At 39.1% G+C, this 19,744-nt stretch overlaps 1 protein-coding gene across 1 annotated transcript in view; it reads left to right on the top strand.

The window, feature by feature from the left end:
- Positions 1 to 19,744, top strand: part of LOC142747938 (V-type proton ATPase subunit S1-like) — a 146,766-nt gene that overhangs the window by 123,004 nt on the left and 4,018 nt on the right. Inside the window, exons 7-9 of the mRNA XM_075855054.1 lie at positions 4,855 to 5,093; positions 8,501 to 8,554; positions 12,038 to 12,281. Of these exons, the coding sequence (XP_075711169.1) occupies positions 4,855 to 5,093; positions 8,501 to 8,554; positions 12,038 to 12,281 (537 nt within the window). The remainder of the gene's footprint in view (positions 1 to 4,854; positions 5,094 to 8,500; positions 8,555 to 12,037; positions 12,282 to 19,744) is intronic.

Raw genomic sequence — 19,744 nt, 5'->3', positions numbered from 1 at the left:
CTGCATTTGTGGGGGATGTGGCCCAGAGCCAAGGAGGCTTGGTGTGGCCTAACAGCATGGGTGCTTTTGGGCTTCTGGGTTGATCCCTCTGCAGGAGCGATGCTGCAGCGGCATTGGTCGCCATGCCATGCTGCAAACAATAGAGTAGGGACCCACTTTAAAGATGTTGCTGTGAAGAGGCAAATGGGCTTATATATAATTTGATAAAAATTTGAACAAAGAACTTCATGTTCATGTTTATAAATTTTGCCTAGCAGCTATAGATCAAAGTATATATTGTGGATGTGCGGTCCATGTCTAGTTTCTCACTACTGATACTCATGAAACTCATGTTTTCACAAGTCAAAGTGGTTGGAATAGGGATTTATGCCCAATAAGTAAGGAGAAATGGGTGAATATGTATAAGAACGGGAATGAGACTTTGGTTTGTGCAAACCATCTTATGGTTCAGTTCAATATTACGCATCGTTTATATTATACTCCTGGCTCACTTTATAAAATGGGTTTAACAGAGGAGGAAAAATGCCAAAGATTTCAATATCCGGTGGCAGAGTTTTTGCATATAGTATGAGAGTGCCCTGCTATTGATTCATATTGGGCTTCGATATTTAAAGAAGTGGTGTCCAAGCTAGATTGGAAGGTCATGAAATCTGCTCAGTTTGCACTTTTGAAGAGTACTGAAGATCTGGTAATGGCGATGTTTTAATAAATGCAAATACGTCTCATTTTGAGAGTTTTACTGCTTGCTAAACTAGTTATTGCAAGGAAATGAATGGCAGAGTCTCCCCCTCTTATGGAGAAACATTGTTCGTAAAATCAAAATGTATAAGCAGAACCAACTATGTAAATCGGAAGAGCTTTGGTGTGCCTGGAATTGATGTGAAGTGTAGGTTTGTTGTTGTTTGTATTTTTTTTCTCCTTGGATCTAGAGGGTGGCAGGGGTGGGTATAGAATCTGTAGGGTATTGTATGGAGTATTATTCTGTATTACTCTCCGTTCTGTATCACAATAATTTTCTGGAAAAAAATAAGAAAAATAAAAATGTTGTTAAAAAAAAAAAAATGATGCTGAAGGGGGCTTACTCCGATACAGTAGGTTAGTAAAATTAAGTCAAGTGCATATGTTTTTACTCCTTCATCTGTGCATAAACTGCATTTCAGGAGATCTGTTGGAATAATTTTGCCAGAATAAAGTTGGTAATGTAGCCCGAGTAAAATAGTGTATATAAACCTCATTCACAAAATGTCAAAAAACCTTATTCTATTCATTGATCAGAAAATGTATGTTGTCAATGCTTTCCATGATGTTAAAGAAAAGATATAACAGAGAGCACAATATTACATTTTCATATGGGAGTGGCAATTATTGGACTTCAGAAATTGGGTCCTTTTGTGTACTATAGTACTGGGAAACATTAATATTGGTAATAAACTAAATTGACTGAAATCTTTATTTAAATGCTATAGTTTCCAATAAAGAAAGTTTTGTCTCAGGTAATAATGCTGCATGTGCACAATTCTATGATTACATCACATGACTGGCACACTTCTCAAATGACTTTGTAATCATTATAATAGTCGTTGTGTTGCAAGTATTAGTTAAAGTTTTATCAAGATTAGATTTGTAATTTGTTAACATATTTGCTATGTACATGATTTTTGAGGCACTCAGTCAGCACATAGCTATTAGTTCACAAATGCCAAGATCCATGTTGGATGTTAGCGATCAACATCTGCGACCTCATGTGCTACTATGATTGTGATTATTCGGTGGCAGATGCACAGTATAATCTGAAACAGCAGAAATGGTGAAAAACCTGAATTAACATTATTTTATAAATCACAAGAAATATGGTTACAACAATATATCCCTTACCCTCTTCTGCATGTAATTTAGAGAGGTTTGGTAACTTTTTTTCTATATGACATGAGTATTCTATATTTCATAGATACATATTTATGTTGTATTATCAGCACTTTCCATAATCCTTCACTACTCAAACTATAAATGTCTCATAGGGCATTTGTGTCGCCCAACCATAACTGAGGAAATAGTTGTGTACAGGCACAATGCACACAGCCACAACTAAGCTTTAATTCCATTTTTGGGAGGTACACAATAGGCACCTTCATATTAAACAGTTTGCCTTCTGAGTGGTCAAATATTTATATAAGATCCTTTTTCATACTGTCACAATCAAATAGACATAGATATGTATCCGCATTAAATATGAAAACCTATCAACAACGTTTTAGAGCGCATCTGTCACCAAAATTCTCCTTATCTATGTATCTTAACAAAATGGTTGCTCATGAATATTCATGAAGGGTTTCATACGTGTTCAGCGCTCTTTTTGAAGGGAATATCTATCTATCTACCCGACTTGTCGTGGCAGGTGGGCTCACACAATTTGATCTAAATGTGCGCTAAGAACCTCACTATTGTAAGTAGATTTAGCAGTAATGCATATTTATTTATAATTAGCGGCTTAGGTGGCATTAGTGTTTGCAGTGTGCTGTCGCCTTTTTCTTGTGTGCTGTATAAATTTGCAGTCACAGGCATTCTTGCACCTGTATTGTCTTGTGGCATCACATAACAGCTCTTCAGCTTGAGGTCATTGACTGCTCCCCTCACATTCTCCTGTAAAATGTCTTGATACATCTTTGAATTAATTTTGCTCCTGAAGGCATCTTAACAGAAAACCCACTCCTTGGGAAAGTAGCTTCAGTCCTGAACGTTCTCCATTAGTAGGCAATTTGTCTAACCATGGATTGATGTACAACTAGGTCTTCAGCAATGCTTTTGCAGCCTGTTCCAGCTTCATGCGTGTCAATACATGTTTTCTGAGGTCTTGTGAAAGTTGTTTGCCTTGAGGCATGGTTCACACTAATCAATCTTCTTGAGAAGAACAAATTTGTCAATAACCAGAATTTGTGTGCCTTTATTAAAGGGCAAAGCGCCTGTGAAACCCACACTTCCAATCTCCTCTCCTTAATTGAATCACCTTTTGCCAATTAGCTCTGGGAGATGTCATTAACACAGAGGTTCACTTACTTTTTCTCCCTGCACTGTGGATGTTTACTCAATGCTCTCAATAAAAGACATGAACAGTACAACTGTTTGTGTGTTAGTTTAGTTAGATTGTGTTTGTCTATAATTGTGACTTAGAAAACAATCAGACCACATTTTATTAGTAATCAATTTAGAAATTCAGGTAACTCCAAAGTGTCACTTCTTATTGCAACTGTGTGCGTTACAGCAGCCGCATGGATCATAGGAACCTGTGAATAGGAGGGGACCCATTGATTTCTAGGGGACAGTGTTCTAGGCATGCTCTGTGACCTGTCCAGAGGTTATTGTGCAGGAAGGGATAGGAGAGGAGCTGTGTCCATCACCTATTGTCAATGGTGGATCCTGTATTAACTATATAGAGGTGTTACCTTTCATTGTAATCCTGCCTGAGATGATAATGAGATGACTGTTGAGAAATGAACTTGACAGAACAGGAAGTGTCAGTCTATTGCGGTGCTCAGTGGCCAGGGTGAAAACGGCAAGATTTTTTTTTCCATATAGATAGCGACATAGAAAATAAAAAAAAACACCAGAATGTCTTTAAAGAAATGTCTTTAACATAAAATCTGGATTTAAACAATATGTCAATTTCTGATGACACATTCCCTTTTAGCAGTTGATTGGTCAATCATGCCACCTGACATACTATGCTGAATCTGAGTGGTCAGAGCCCTTATGCAGCTTCAGTGTTTAGACTTAGGGTATGTTCACACGCAGAGTTTTTAGGCGTATTTTAGGGTGTAAACGCTTTGAAATACGTGTGAAAAAATGGTAGCTGAACGCCTACAAACATCTGCCCATTGAAATGGGAAAAACGGCGTTATGTTCAGACACAGCATTTTTTTATGCCACTGTTTTAAAAAATGATGCGTAAAAAACGCTCTGTAAAAAGAAGGAGTATGTCAATTCCTGAGCCGTTTTTGGGGCTAATTTCATTGTGTCAAGTCTAGAAAAAAAGGCTCGAAAAACGTTTTCAGCTTCAAAAACGGCTGAAAATAAGAGGCTGTTTTTTCTGAAACAGCTCCATAATTTTTAGCCGCTTTTACTTGTGCGTGTGACCATAAACGTAATAAAACACAAGCCGATACTTCACACACATTCATTTCAAAGTAAAATTACTGAAAACACGCAAAGGGACACTAAAAAAGTTAAAGATATAATTAAGCTGAATGTCCACAAGAGGCTATATTGTAAACTAAATTTGTGAAAAATACACTTGAAGATCCCAGAAAATGATGACATGAAAGCAACAAGGACACCTTTATTCATGCGAATGGTGTAAGCAGAATTGTAGCTAGGCTTTACCCAGGGCAAAGATTACATTTTATGTAGTCCTGCACCTAAATACCGCTGGCCAAGGCAGATTGGTTAGTTGGCACTCAACCTGGCACCCAGTAGCCAGGGCACATGCCCCAACAGATGGCCCCTGTTTATGACCATTGATGTAGGTCTATCTCAGGTACCTTCCCAGATGACATATTCTAACATGTCAAATTAGTGTGATCTTACAATTTAATTGTCTCTATGTAGGAAAACTCCAATACGAAAATTGTATCCACGATTTCTCGAAATCCCTCCACCCCATCTCCTTGTCTCCCCTTGTTTTGTTTTTTTAATTTCTTTAACAAACTTCAATAAACATGTGTAATATATATCAGAGGCACCAAGTGCTACATATAATTGTATATATTGTATGCATGTTGAGTTGTTTCCAATAAGTATATGTTTTATTGAAACTGAAAATTATAACTAAAAATTACTGCTTTTTGGGTTTTTTCATAGGTTGTTAAGAGTTTTGACATGGTCTATAAAAAAGGACGAGAGCTTCTCACGACTGATACCACAAGTTCTTATTCTCCTGTAAATGTGACAAATGGGTCAGACACCACTTGTATCTTGATTTATGCTAACAAATTTGTAGTCAGAGTTAACAATTCCCTGGAGTTTGATCTGACGAATGCTACATTTGAGGTAGCCTCAGCAAACACCAGTTTATCTGAATGCTCTGATACCAACACCACGTAAGTATCTACTGATATTAAATGACATTGCATTTAGACAAGTTAGTGGTGCTACAAATTAATTCATTTTGTTATGTTAAAATAATGATAATATAATATCTTGATGCCGGGGAACTTTGAAATTATGGCAAGTAATATATTTTGCTTTACTTTGTATGAAACTAGAATACTTACATAGTGATTTATTCCAACTTAAGAGAGATCTTTACACTTATCAACATGTTTTTCTGGGGTCTTACAGTGGATAATGATGCAGGACACTGTTTCCTGAAATGCTGGAATACCTTACGACCAGACAGAAAAATGTAATACCATATTTATTATCGTACACTCTGGCTTAAAGTTGTTATCTTATGACAGACATTTATGGTTTATCCAGAGGCTATGGTATTAATGTCTGGTGTATGCGGGTCCCATCTCTGAGACCGACACCTATCTCACGAATAGGGATCCCCCAACAGCGTACTGCCTGGTGAGCTTGGCTTTTTCCGGAATCCTGTCCTGCTCTGCACTGATTCCCTGCCTGGATGCATCAGTCAGTGGCTGCCTTACCAGATGGAGTAGGGTCAGGGGACCCCCTTTGGTGGATAGGTGTGGGTCCCAGAGGTGGGACTTACATCTATCAGACATTTATGGCTTTTCCTGTGGATACGCCCTAATTATCTGTTATGAGACAACCCCTTTAATGTCAGTTTATATTTACCAATGCTTTTAAGATTAAGTATTAAATTAAGTTAATAATACAAAATTTTAGTTAACTTAAAGGCATGGTGTTGACCTAAAAACATGTTTTTTTTTTAAAAATTAAACATTTAGTGTGTAGGTGATTAAACATTGTACAAATTTTTTTTATTTTTTTCGCGAGTCAGGAAATATTATAAATTTTTTCAAATTTTTCAAAATTTATAATACTACCCATTTTTGGTCACTAGATGGAGCTGTTTGGAGCTAGTTCCCAAAATTGCAGCATTGCAACATTGGGTTAAAAGCTATCGCTCTAGTGAGCGCTCAGCATCCCCCCCTCCTTTATCCTGGCTAGTGCCGGGATAAACGAGGGGTTTGAAAGGTTTAACCTGCTACACTGTGTGTCGCCATTTTTTGAGGTAACTCACAGTGTAGTAGGTTTACATGCAGTAGTAAACACACACAAACACTAACATACATTGAAATCGCTTACCTGCTCCTGCCGCCGCGGCCCGTCCGCTCCCTTTGCTGCCGCTGTCCCATGTGCACTTGTCCGGAAGCCGCGACCGGAAGTAGTAATATTACTGTCCGGCCGCGACTTCCGGTCCACAGGAAAATGGCGCCGGACGGCGCCAATTTCGAATAGGACTGTGTGGGAGCGGCGCATGCGCAGTTCCCACACAGACGCCGTACACGGCAGTCAATGGGACGGGAGCCGTTCGCAGTCCCTATGGGACTGTGGCTGCCGTATTCCATGTCTGTGTGTGTCGTTAATCGACACACACAGAAATGGAACAAAAAATGGCAGCCCCCATAGGGAAGAAAAAGTGTGAAAAAAAGAAACAGTAAAACACAAACACACAAATGAAAATAAACGTTTATATTGAGGCACTAACATCTTTAACATATAAATAAAATATTTGTGATGACACTGTTCCTTTAAGGACTATGAATGTAACATTACATCCCCAATGGCACATTTGTGAATTTAAAGGGGTACTCTGGGCATATTATGTTTATGGTCTATCCTTACGGTCCTATTACACAGCCCGATATGGGCCTTGAAAACAAGCACCATTCAACAGCTCCAGCTCTTTCACAAGGAGTAACAATTGCTAATGTATGGGGACGAGCGATCGTTACTCCGATCGTTCGTCCCCATACATTTTCATCATGCTGCATGATTGAGCAGATCAGCTGATGAACGAGAGTTTGCTCGCTCATCAGCTGATTGTTGCCCTATTTACACAGGGAAATGATCAGGAACGAGTGTTCATATGCAAGCTTGTTTGCCCGATCAATGGCCTGTGTAAGAAGACTTTAGAATAGTTCATCGATATCAGATTGTGTGGGTCCTTAATCCCAGAACCCCCACAGATCAGCTGTCTGAAGTGGCTGCAGCGACGTAGCAGCCTCTTAAATGTTCAATCTTACCAGGCACAGCGCCGTACACATTCATAACTACTGTGCCTAGGATTGCTTAAATAGGACCAGAAGTGCTATCCAAGGGACAGCTGCTACACATGTGTATGGAGCTGTACCTTGTAAGCTATGAAAAGGCCGTGGGATCGTTGCCGCGGCCACTTCAGTCAGCTGATTGGTGGGGGTGCCAGGAGTTGGACCCCCACCGATCTGACATTGATTACCTATTCTAAGGGTAGGCCATTAATATAAAATTCACAAAGAACCTCTTTAAAGAGGCTCTGTCACCAGATTTTGCAACCCCTATCTCCTATTGCAGCAGATCGGCGCTGCAATGGAGATAAGAGTAAAGTTTTTTATTTTAAAAAACGAGCATTTTTGGCCAAGTTATGACCGCTTATATATTTATGTAAATGAGGCTTTCTAAAGTACAACTGGGCGTGTTTAAAGTAAAAGTACAACTGGGCGTGTATTGTGTTCGTTACATCGGGGCGTTTTTACTTCTTTTAATAGCTGGGCGTTGTGTATAGAAGTATCATGCACTTCTCTCCACAACGCCCAGGTTCTGACAGTGCACAGACACAGCGTGTTCTCGAGAGACCACGCTGTGATGTCACTCACTTCCTGCCCCAGGTCCTGCATCGTGTCGGACCAGCGAGGACACATCGGCACCAGAGGCTACATTTGATTCTGCAGCAGCATCAGCGTTTGCAGGTAAGTAGCTACATCGACTTACCTGCAACGCCAATGCTGCTGCAGAATCAAATGTAGCCTCTGGTGCCAATGTGTCCTCGCTGGTCCGACACAATGCAGGACCTGGGGCAGGAAGTGAGTGACGTCACAGCAGGATCTCACGAGAACACGCTGTGTGTCTGCACTGCCAGAAGCTGGGCGTTGTGAAGAGAAGTGGATGACACTTCTATACACAACGCCCAGCTAGTAAAAGAAGTAAAAACGCCCAGATGTACATACACAATACACACCCAGTTGTACTTTTACTTTAAACACGCCCAGTTGTACTTTAGAAAGCCTCATTTACATAAATATAAAAACGGTCATAACTTGGCCAAAAATGCTCGTTTTTTTAAAATAAAAAACGCTACTCTTATCTCCATTGCAGCGCCGATCTGCTGCAATAGGAGATAGGGGTTGCAAAATCTGGTGACAGAGCCTCTTTAAGTAATGTACTTATCTTACAGCTATTTAATATACTTGTTCCACACTATTCTCTTTGTTACATTCTACATACAGCATTACTTCTGAACTACTTTTGTAAAATAACATTATATTTGTAATTTCAGTTTGTCATTAGTATATTCATTTACGGGGAAAGAACTCAGCAGCCTTGAAATAAGGTAAGCCTGAAACAAATTTTTGTAGAAATATTTCAGTTTTCTCTATTGTCTTACCAGTTCAATGTTATAAGCTCTGCTCAAACCACATTTTACACACCGTTTAACAACATCCTTTTCCTATTTATGAAAAGAATAAGAATCTGCTTTAGGTTACATTGAAATGTGGTGGATTTGTGGCAGATTTTCCACAGTATAGTACACACTGAATAGCCACTTTATTAGAGACACCGTCTAGTAGCGCATACAAGCTCCTTTATCCTTCAGAACTGCAGCAATTTGTTTTGGCATAGATTTAACTAGGTGATGAAATTGTACTGCAGGAATATTGGTCCATGCGGACAGGATAAATTAGCTTCTTGTAGTTGTGCCATAGGATAAACAGCTTACATGAAAGGATGAACTTGGTCGGCCACAATGCTTAGGTAAGCCCTAATGTGAAATCATCCGTCCACAACTGTCAGTGGACCCACGATGTTCAAAGAAGACATTACCCACACCATAACTACCCAAAACATTCCCCACGCCAGCCGGAAGTGTTGACACCTGACAGGAAGGTTTCATTGATTCATGCTGCTTGCGCCAATTTTTGCCCTTCTGTTTCCCTTAAACAGCAATGGCACTTGAAATGGTGGTCTGCTATTCCATCCCGCCCGTGCTAAGAAACGACGAGTGTTGTGCGTTCGAACATGTTAGTTGTAGCACCAGAATTGTACTGGGCTGCAATCTTCTTGACTGGGCACCGCCGGATTTTGCAGCAGATTAGCTTCTGTCTTGTCGCGCAAGTTACGTGGTGGAAAATATTTGCTGCATTTGAGCTTAATCTGTCTATAAAAGACTCCAACTGCAATGAGAAAAAAGGAACAAACCTTTAGAATCTGTTGGTTTTTTTTTAACAGCAGAACAAGGCAGCATGTTCACTTATCCATTCACATAGACTGAATTAACACTGTACCATAATAGACAATAGTGTTAATGAAATACAAAACAAGCAACTTCACAGCCACATATATAAAATAAAGAGCTACTGTTCCGTCTACTAGTATAATATTTTATAGGAATTTCACTTATCTTGTGCTACCTTTGCAAAACTAAGGCATATGCTTCAATTCTGAAGCATGATGTCTTCACTCACCGTAAACTGAAGGTTTACCCTATACAGGCTAATATGAATACGTCATTGAATCTAAATAGAATAGTAATTGACTGGGACATCAAGGCACTATACAGAAAAAGAGTCACTCACTCGCTGCAGCTACACTAACAAAAGGTTGTGGTTAAAAGCTAATACCAGCAAAAATGAAAAATTCTGAAGTGTACATTATGTTTTCCTCTCACATTTCAACTGCAATTGTAGACCCCACTATAAAGCTGGAGATACATATTAGATCAAAGTCAACAATCTAATGTATACGGGATCCACCACATTGCACCCGGTGATGAGGTATTACCCGATAGGGTTGTTTGGAGAGACAGCTGGCCAGCTAATATTAACAGTCGGCTTTAGTCACTTTGCTTTCTGGTAAATATTCTTCCTCTGGGAGACTAGGTATGGGATTGGTTAGATTTGTGACGAGCCACCCACAGTATCGGTGTAATGTCGGGGTAGTGAGACAGACAAGTGAGCCCTAATCTACCCGCCACTCAGTCCCTGCCTACTTGCAATGACCCGCCCTAGGCGACGGGGTACAACTGGGCGACGGTACCTACACTCAATAGGTGCACGACAGACAAACAGACAAGGGTACAAAGAAGCCAGGGAAATGGGGAAGTTGCCCACGGGGACACCGTGAGCAAAAAGCGAAGTGAACGAGCCGAGTCAAACCAGGAGATGAGCGAGGTACAAAAACGCAGAGCAGAAGAGTGGTCAGTAAAGCCAAGGTCAATCACAAGCAGAGGATAAGTAGTTCAAAAAGCTGCAGCAGGGCCAGGAAACCAGCAGAGAAGAATCACAAGCAAAGGAGGAACAGGAAAGGCGGGTATAAATAGACAGAGGGTGGGAGCTAGCTCCATCTGGCCAGGCTGTGATAGGCTCTCCCACTCCTAAGCCTGCCATCCTGGGTGGTGGAAGATGGAGTCAGTCTCACAGACATAGAAGCAGGTGCAGACTGATTACCTATGGGCGTCGACACAGAAGTGGTGTCTGTCAGATCCTTTACAATCAGACTGGTATTCTGGGATTCCACCCTCCGCGAGTACAAAACATATATTCAATTCCACTTTTTATTGCATCGTTAGCTTTATTAGTGAATACACAGGACATATCAATGAGGTGTAATAGGTTATTTGTGAAACAAGCCATAAAAAAAAAAAACCTTAGTGGCAAATGATTGGCCCCAAAGTTAGCTCCAAATAGTTTTGTCGTCAGCCTGATTTTTGAGGCTTATTATTGTTTCCAAACCTGGGCCCGCCAGAGTAACCCATGGTACCCTGGTGGTTCAGTTCAATCCTTGTCACAAACAAGCCAATCCCTCGACTTAAAGTACAGAAATATGACCAATTTACCCCCACTAGATAAATTGGTCAGTGGACTAAATGTTCAGCATGCAGTTCAAGAAGAACAAACTGATATGGGCAGTATGTAGACACATTCAAAATAGATTTTAACAAAAGATCATGACTTAAAATAATCATTATCACTGTAGGTAGGCTGTGGGACACATATTGTATGTTGCAATATCTGGAAAATTACTTGATATTTATGAACTTATGGTATACTTTATCTATGTTAAAGGCTATGTAAACCTTTGAAAGCAAATTTTAAAAAAAAATGGAAAGGTCAATCTGTATGTTTTGTGCAACTTTATAATTCGATTTTATTAAAAATATTTTTTTATTTTTGAGATACAGCTGCTATGTATTCCGTGTACAAAGCAGCTGTACCATTCACTGAATCCTGTACCCGTCAGGTTCGCGGTACTAACAGGTTCGGTGACAGCGGGTCCTGCGTGTCTCAGAGACGCAGGATCTACCTGTTATCTATGACATCTAAGTTCATAACTTAAGCCAGTGGAGAGAAGTAAGGAGAACTGTCCATTCACACCAACAAAAGTAATAGCAAGGGATACCATATTCATTTGTTTGGTGGTGCTCAGCAAAATGTAGGCATCAATTAAAAGATCAGCAATAGATATTTGAGAAAAAGCGGCACTCACTCAGAATGGCATAAAAGCCTTCTTTATTTTGGCAAAAGGAAGCTTTAAAGGGAGGACAATGCAGAGAGCTATGTGGTTACAGCCTGTTACGCGATGTACAGCGCTTCTTCTTCGGTCAGCACAAGGCCTTAACATAACAAAATGTAAAAGTGAAAGGGTCTGAAGACTTTCCAAATGCATTGTACATTTAAAGAACCCAAACCAATAAAATTAAAATTCTACGCTTGGTTTATAGACTTACTAAACACATATCTAATGCAGTCATTTAATAACTTTATTTTAACATATGTCAAGGCTACATAATAGTTTTCTTTCTCCCTTTTTTTTTTAGATTTTTTATGACTAATATGTTTTACACGGGATCTGCTAGAAACTGGTTCAAATTAGAATCCGTCCTGATAATTCCCAATCAAGATAATATGAGGAATGCTTCATTTAGGACAACATATGCCTCATCGCCTGCAGAGTACTCCTACCACTGTCAGCAAATCGGGACAAGCTCTTCGTATGGTGAGAAACTAGTTCCCAACAATAAGGAGGCATACAACTGGGAAATATTCATTTCTGAGTTTCAGGTTAGTATATATATATATACATTCAATATCAACTAAAGCTGGCCATACACTAGAGATTTTTAATGGGTGAAAAAGCCAACTTAAGGCTTCGTTCACATCTGCGTCAGGGCTCCGTTCTGGCGCTCCGTCTGAGCTTTCTGTCAGAATGAAACCCTGACTGAAACAAACGGAAACCATAGGTTTCCGTTTGCATCACCATTGATTTCAATGGTGACGGATCCAGTGCAAATGGTTTCTGTTTGTCTCAGTTGTGCAAGGGTTCTGTCGTTTCGACGGAATTAATACAGTAGTCGTCCAAAACTACAACATTCTACAACTATGAACGATAAGTCATTCAGAAAACAGCCATCTGAAATCACAACTGTATGGCCAGCTTAAAACATAGTATAAACATATATTTTATCAACAACATAGCACAACTTGTTTATACGTCATTGGTAAGTGTCACTACATATTATATGTACTTAAAGCCTATGTAAATCTTTAAAAGTGATATTTTTTATAGAGTTTTTTAAATAAAAATGTCTATCAGTGTGTTTCGTGCAACTTAAAATTCTTTTTACTTTTCGAGGTACAGTTGCTCTGTATCCTGTATGCAGAGCAGCCGTATCATTCACTGAATATTCTACCTGTCAGGTCCGCGGGACTGACGGGTTCTCAAAAAGTAAAAATAATTTTAATAAAAACTCATTTGAAAGTTGCACCAAACACTCTGACTGAATTTAAGTCGTTCTTTTGTTCTTCATGCCAATGCATTTCTAACTGTATATTTACACTAGTCAATGTTTATTGAATCTTTGAATAGAAACAGGTCCATAGGTATTAGCTGTGCAGACAAGTGAAAAATAATAAGACTAAGTACTGAGAAAACCATACATATTCATGGAAGATGTTAATAATAATCATATTGCCAAAGCACGGGTGCTAGATTAGTTTAAATTCTTTTCCAAAAAAAGTACAAATAAGTGGGCATTCCACCTCTGAGATCCCCTCCAATTGGAAGAATGGGGATCCATTGACCCCCATTATGTAAGCAAAGGCAGCTGTACCCAGGAGGAGACTAAATAAAGAGGTGGCCTAGTGTGCATGTCTCTTTTCATTTGAGTTCATTAGACTTCCAGATACAGCCAAGAAAGCTACATACCAATATATTGTCTCTTCTTCTATAAGATCATCTGTGTTCTTTCTGGAGATTAAAGAGTTTTTCTGGTTTTAGGTTAATAAAGCTTACAGGGGTTGTCCACGACCGAACAACTGATGAGCTATCCACAGGATAGGTCATCAGTATATGATCAGTGTGGGTTCGGCACCCGGACCCGCACCGATCAGCTGTACCGCTGGATGTTTTGAACGGTATGCAGTAGGTGGAGCCGGATGCAGAAGGTTCTGACCACTGCATAGGGTCCATTCTGCAGAACTGCAGCTCTGCTCCTAATGAAGTGAAGAACGGCCGCTTTGCAGTAGTTGGAACCATCTGCTTTCGGCTCCAAATACTGCATATCGTTCAAAATAGCCGGCGCCCGGAGGCAGTCGGAACAGCTGATCAGTGCAGGGTCCGGGTGACGGACCGACACCGATTATATACTGATGACCTATCCTTTGGACAACCCTTTTAATCACTGTATAAATGAAAAGTTCTACAACTTTATAATATGCTTTGTGCTTCAATTTCTCTTTCTTTCTTTTCAAGATATTTGTTTGCTGTCAGTGAATGAGATAGCAGAACTAGGTCAGGACTAGTTGCAGCCTCTGAATGTAAACGAAAATTTTCTCATTCACTGACGGTAAATCAATATCTTGAAAATTGGAGGGAATTGAAACCATATTCGAAAGTTGTACACATTTTCATTTACACTGTAATAAAGCTTTATTGATATAAAACTGGAAAATTTCATTAAGGGCACGTTCAGACGTGGCGGCATTTCTCCGCTGCAAATGTTGGTGCAGATTTGGGGCAATTACGCAACGAATCTGCACCAACATTTGCATATTTGACAGGTAATTCAGACGTTGCAGAAAACACAGCGGACTTGCCACAGATTTCAGTTTTTGCATTACAAGGCTGAAATACGCAGTGAAATTCCGCTTCTTCTCCGCAACAGACAGTGCATGCTGCGGAGGGAAAATTCCGCACCGCAGCCTATGGTCCGCAGCAGAGTTTTCCGCAACGTCTGCACGAAGATAACTAAAAAGGTGTTGAAACCAATGGACAAACTGTCTGCAAAGGATTTCCACTGCGGACTGTCCGCAGCAATTCCGCCACGTCTGAATGTGCCCTAACTGTTACTAGTGATTCCCTTACTACACAATATAATCATTTAATAAATACTGTCATACTTTAGCCCTGCCATAGCCTGAACCTTTCAAATTGTGAAAACCACACACACCATTTAAAAGTAGCATCAACAATAGTGTCTATATAATAGTATCATCTTTATTCTCCAAAAAATAGAGCCGGCGCTATACTGCCCATATAATAATATTATCCACAATGCTCATATAATAGCGCCAGTAATAGCATCAACATTAATGAATTATTATTATTTTACTTTGGATATATTTCTATATACAATATATTTTATCATTTGAAACTCCGAAAATAAATACATTTAAGTTTACAGTAAAAAGTCTAAAGGAAAACAAGATGTCAGGAAAACATAAAAAATCACATAGCTTTATTACAACACATCACACATGAGCTTGTGTACTCTTAGATCTCATAATACACGCAGGCTTTAGTGTAATTTGCGCTCACAATAAAATAGATTATGTGAGCTGCACAAGATGTACTTGAAACACGTTTTTGTTTTGAATTAGTAACTTAATATGTTTAAATGTATGTTCTTCTATTACTGCTGATTTGACATTGTGACATTACTGGAATTTTCTGGTCCTATGTAAATAAAAATGATTCTATAACAAGTTTTACAACTTTGTTATATACATTGGCCCACATTTATTATAAATGGCGTATATTGCGCCAATAAAATTGGAGAGGATAGTTCATGATAATTGTTCCTATTTATTTATTATTTATTTCAGTTACTTATATAGCGCCAACATATTACGCAGCGCTGTACAGAGGTCCTCTTTTACTGTCCCCATTGGGGCTCACAATCTAAATTCCCTATTGGTATGTTTTTGGGGTGTGGGAGGAAACCGGAGTACCCGGAGGACCCCAGCGCTGCAAGGCAACAATGCTAACCACTGAGTCACTGTGCTGCCTCTTAATCGATTTGCTGCAAGGGATTTTTAGACATTTTGCATCTCTGGTAGCCAGAACAGTTTTCATACTTTTGAATGTGCAAATAAAACCTAAATTACAAAAAATAAAAATCACGCTATACCCCCATACCTAAATATATTTTTTAAGTAAACACCTGGTATTTTGTCAAATACACATTTTATCTGTATATACGTATCCACACATCCTAAAAATGAAAGTTCAATACGTGCAGATTTCAAACATGCCATTTAACCCCTTAATGACCGGGCATGTTTGTACCTTAATGACCAAGCCAGATTTGTCAAATCTGGTATGTCTGACTTTATCAGAGAATAACTCTGTGAAAGTTTTGAATATCCAAGTAATTCTGACATTGTTTTTTCGTCACATGTTGTACTTTATTTTAGTGGTAAAAGTAGACTGATACAATTTGCGGAAATTAATTAAAAAATAGAAAAATGGAAGAAATTTTGAAAAAATTACCATTTTCCCCTATTTTTAACTGCAATATGTCACATATGTACACACATACTGTACAATTTTTTAAATTAAATATATATTTCTATCCCTTTACTCTATTTTGGCAGCACTTTTGAAAAAATAAAATAAATTTTCAGCAATTTAGAGGACTTACAAATTGAATAATCATTTTATAAATTTTGAAGTACATTTTGTTTTCCTGCACCAAGCCAGGTTTTCAGAGGCTCATAGGTCTCAGAGTGATGGAAACCCCCACAAATGACCCCATTTAGAAAACTAGACCCCTTAAGGTATTTACCTAGGGGTATAGTAAGTATTTTGACCCCACAGTTTTTTGCTAAATTTAATACATAGCAGGTGAATAAAAAAAATTCACTTTTTTTCATAAAAGTATCAGTTTGAAGACCAATTTCTTTGTAAAGCGACCATGAGAATGAAGAAACACACCACAAAATCTATCACCCTGCTTCTCCTGTTTTCAAAAATACCCACATTGTGGCCCTAATGCGTTGCCTGGACACACGGCAGGGCCCGAAAGGAAGAGAACACCCGGAGACTTTCAGGACTCATATTTTGCTTGAAAATGTTTTAGGCCCCACTGTACATTTGGAGAGGCTTTGAGCTGCCAGAACGATAGAAACTCCCCATAAACGACCCCATTTCGAAAACTAGACCCCTTAAGGTATTTATCTAGGGGTATAGTTAGCATTTTGACCACACAGGTTTTTCGCTAAATATATTAGAATTAGGCAGTAAAAATTAAAATGTACTTTTTTTCTGAAACAACATAGAAATTTTTATTATTTACAAGGAATAACGAAGAAAATGCACCCCAAAATTTGGAAAGCAATGTCTCCCGATTACGACAATACCCCATATGTGGTAATAAACTGCTGTTTGGACCCACAGCAGGGCTCAGAAGGGAAGGAGCGCCATTTGGATTTATGATTTTGCTGGAATGGTTTTCGGTGCCATGTCGCATTTGCAATGCACTGGAGGGACCAAAACAGTGGAAACCCACCAAAAGTGACCCCATTTTGGAAAAACCTTCAAGGAATTTTTCTAGGGGTATAGTGAGCATTTACACCCCATGGGTCTTTTGCAGAGTTTATTAGAATTAGGGCGCGAAAATTAATATCAAAATTTTTTCCACTAAAATGTTGCATTTTCTCATTTTCACAAGGGATAAAGGAGGAAAAAAACAACCATTTTTTTATAAAGCAATTTCTCCCAAGTACGGAAATACCGTACATGTGGTCAAAAGTTTTTTCATTAGAAATGAATTAACCCTTTCAGGACTGATCCATTTTTTGCTTTCATATTTTAGATTTTCACTCCCCGCTTTCCAAGAGCCATAACTTTTTTATTTTTCCATCAATAGAGTGGTGTGAGGGCTTATTTCTTGCGGAAGGAGCTGCAGGTTTTATTGGTACCATTTTTTGGTACATAAAAAGTGATTCAAAAGTTGTATTAAATTTTTTTTTTTAGAGCGAAGGTGAAAAAAAAACAAAACAGCGATTTTGGCGGTTTCAATTATTAAATTTTTTTAAGGTGTGCACTGTGCAAATAATGGTATATTGTAATAGTTCGGACTTTTACGGACGTAGCGATACCAATTTTGTTCATTTTTTTACATTACTTTAGAAGAAAAATGCGAAAAGGTGTTTTGTTTTTTTAACTTTAAAAAAAATAATTTACAACTACTAATAACTAGAATTCTTCTACACATTTTATTAATCAATCCCCTTAAGGGACTTGATCCAGCGATCATTGGATCACTAGTACAATACACTGCAATACTAATGTATTGCAGTATATTGTTATTCTTACAGGCTTCTGTAACAGAGCGATCGCTGTACCTGTCCGTTAGTACCGAGGGGGCCTGCTGTAAAACACAGCCGACACCCGCAGCGTATGGAGCGGGCTCAGCACGTGAGCCGGCTCCATACATCAACCGCCGCATCATGACGGGCAATTAAGTCATAGTGCGCAAAGGGGTTAATGCGCAGCGGATGGTTCAAAGTGAAAATTGCAATTTTCCACTGATACGCCATTTTAGTGCATAATATGTTGTGCCCAGTTTGTGCCACAGAAGACAAATACCTCTTAAAACGTTAAGCGGGTTCTCTCGGGTATGGCGACGCCATATTTGTGGGCGCAAACTGCTGCTTGGGCACGCTGCAGACCTCAGAAGGGAGGGAGCGCCATTTTGCTTTTGGAGCGAAGATTTTGTTTGGTAGGTTTCTGTTTTGGGTTTCGCTGGTATTTCAGTTTATAATGTGGGGGGCACATGTAATCTGTGCGGAGTACATCAGGGCATAATAAGAGGGTATAATAATGCGGTAAATAAATAATATTTCATAGATATGTGGCCGGTGTCGCATTGATAAATGGTGCCCGATCTTATCCACTTTTGGACACTTTGCACATTTTGCATCGCCATATTCTGAAAGCCAGGACTTTTTTATTTTTTCACCACCGGAGCCGTGTGAGGGCTTATTTGTTGCGGGACAATCTGTAGTTTTCATTGGTACCATTTTGGGGTACATGCAATTTTTTTTGGATCACTTTTTATTCCATTTTTTTGCAATCCTGAGCAAAAGAACAGGAATTCTGACACAGTTTTTTAGGTTTTCTTTTTGCGGCGCTCACCGTACACTATAAATGACATTTTTACTTTATTCTGCGGGTCGGTACGATTACGGCGATACCAGATGTATATAGGTTTGGTCCTTTTTTTTAGCGTTTGCACAATAAACTCACTTATTTATAAAAAAAAAAAATCTGTGTCACCATATTCTGAGAGCCGTAATTTTTTAATTTTTACATGCGACTTTTTGATCACTTTTTATTCTTTATTTAGGGAGCGGTGGTGACCAAAAAAATTGTGATTCTGTCGTAGTTTTTTATTGTTTTTTTTTGGGGTGTTCATCGTGCGGGAAAAATAACATTCTAGTTTTATAGTTGGGGTCGTTACGAACACGGTGATAACAAATATGTGCACTTTTTTAACGTGTTCATTTTTTTTCTATAATAGAAGTCTTATTATAGGAAAAAAAGCATTTTGTGTTTATAGAACTTATAACTTTTATTTTTACACTTTTTTTGAAACATTTTTATTACTTTTTTTAACTTTTTTTACTTGTCCCACTAGGGGACACTTAGTCTTGCAGCTTTGATCGCTGCTAGAGTACATTACACTACACACGTAGTGTAATGTACTCTAACTGTCATTGTGACATGACTGTCACACTGACAGGAAGCAGAGGAGGAACGGCCGGAGGCTGTTCCTCCGAGGCTTCCGTACATGGCAACCCGGAGGTCATTATCTGACCTCCGATTGCTGTGACAAGCATCGGTAGCCCCCACGATCACTTCGTGGGGGCTGCCGATGTGCTTCAAACCATTTAAATGCGGCAACGGCAATCCGTCGCCGCACTTAAGGGGTTAACTGCCGAAAGCAGCGGCGATGGTCCGCTGTCCGGCGAGACTGATGTCTCAGCTGTTTAGGACAGCTGTCAGCGCGCGTCTGTCACTCTGTGCTTACACAGAGTGACAGTTTGAAATGCGGACGAAAATGAACGTCATGGTGCGGGAACTAGCACCCGACCATGACGTTCATTTTCGTCCTTGGTCGTGAAAGGGTTAAGCCTATGTCTACATACACATATCTTCATAAAATCACCAGCGCTGAAGAGACCAAAAATCTACTTTTGAGAAAAAAAATTACAAAAAAACAGAAACCTATAAAATACTT

The sequence above is a fragment of the Rhinoderma darwinii genome, chromosome 3 (assembly GCF_050947455.1).
Source record: "Rhinoderma darwinii isolate aRhiDar2 chromosome 3, aRhiDar2.hap1, whole genome shotgun sequence".
NCBI lineage: Eukaryota > Metazoa > Chordata > Amphibia > Anura > Rhinodermatidae > Rhinoderma > Rhinoderma darwinii.
Note: the sequence above shows the minus strand (reverse complement) of the source record. Positions and strands in the feature narration are given on the sequence as shown.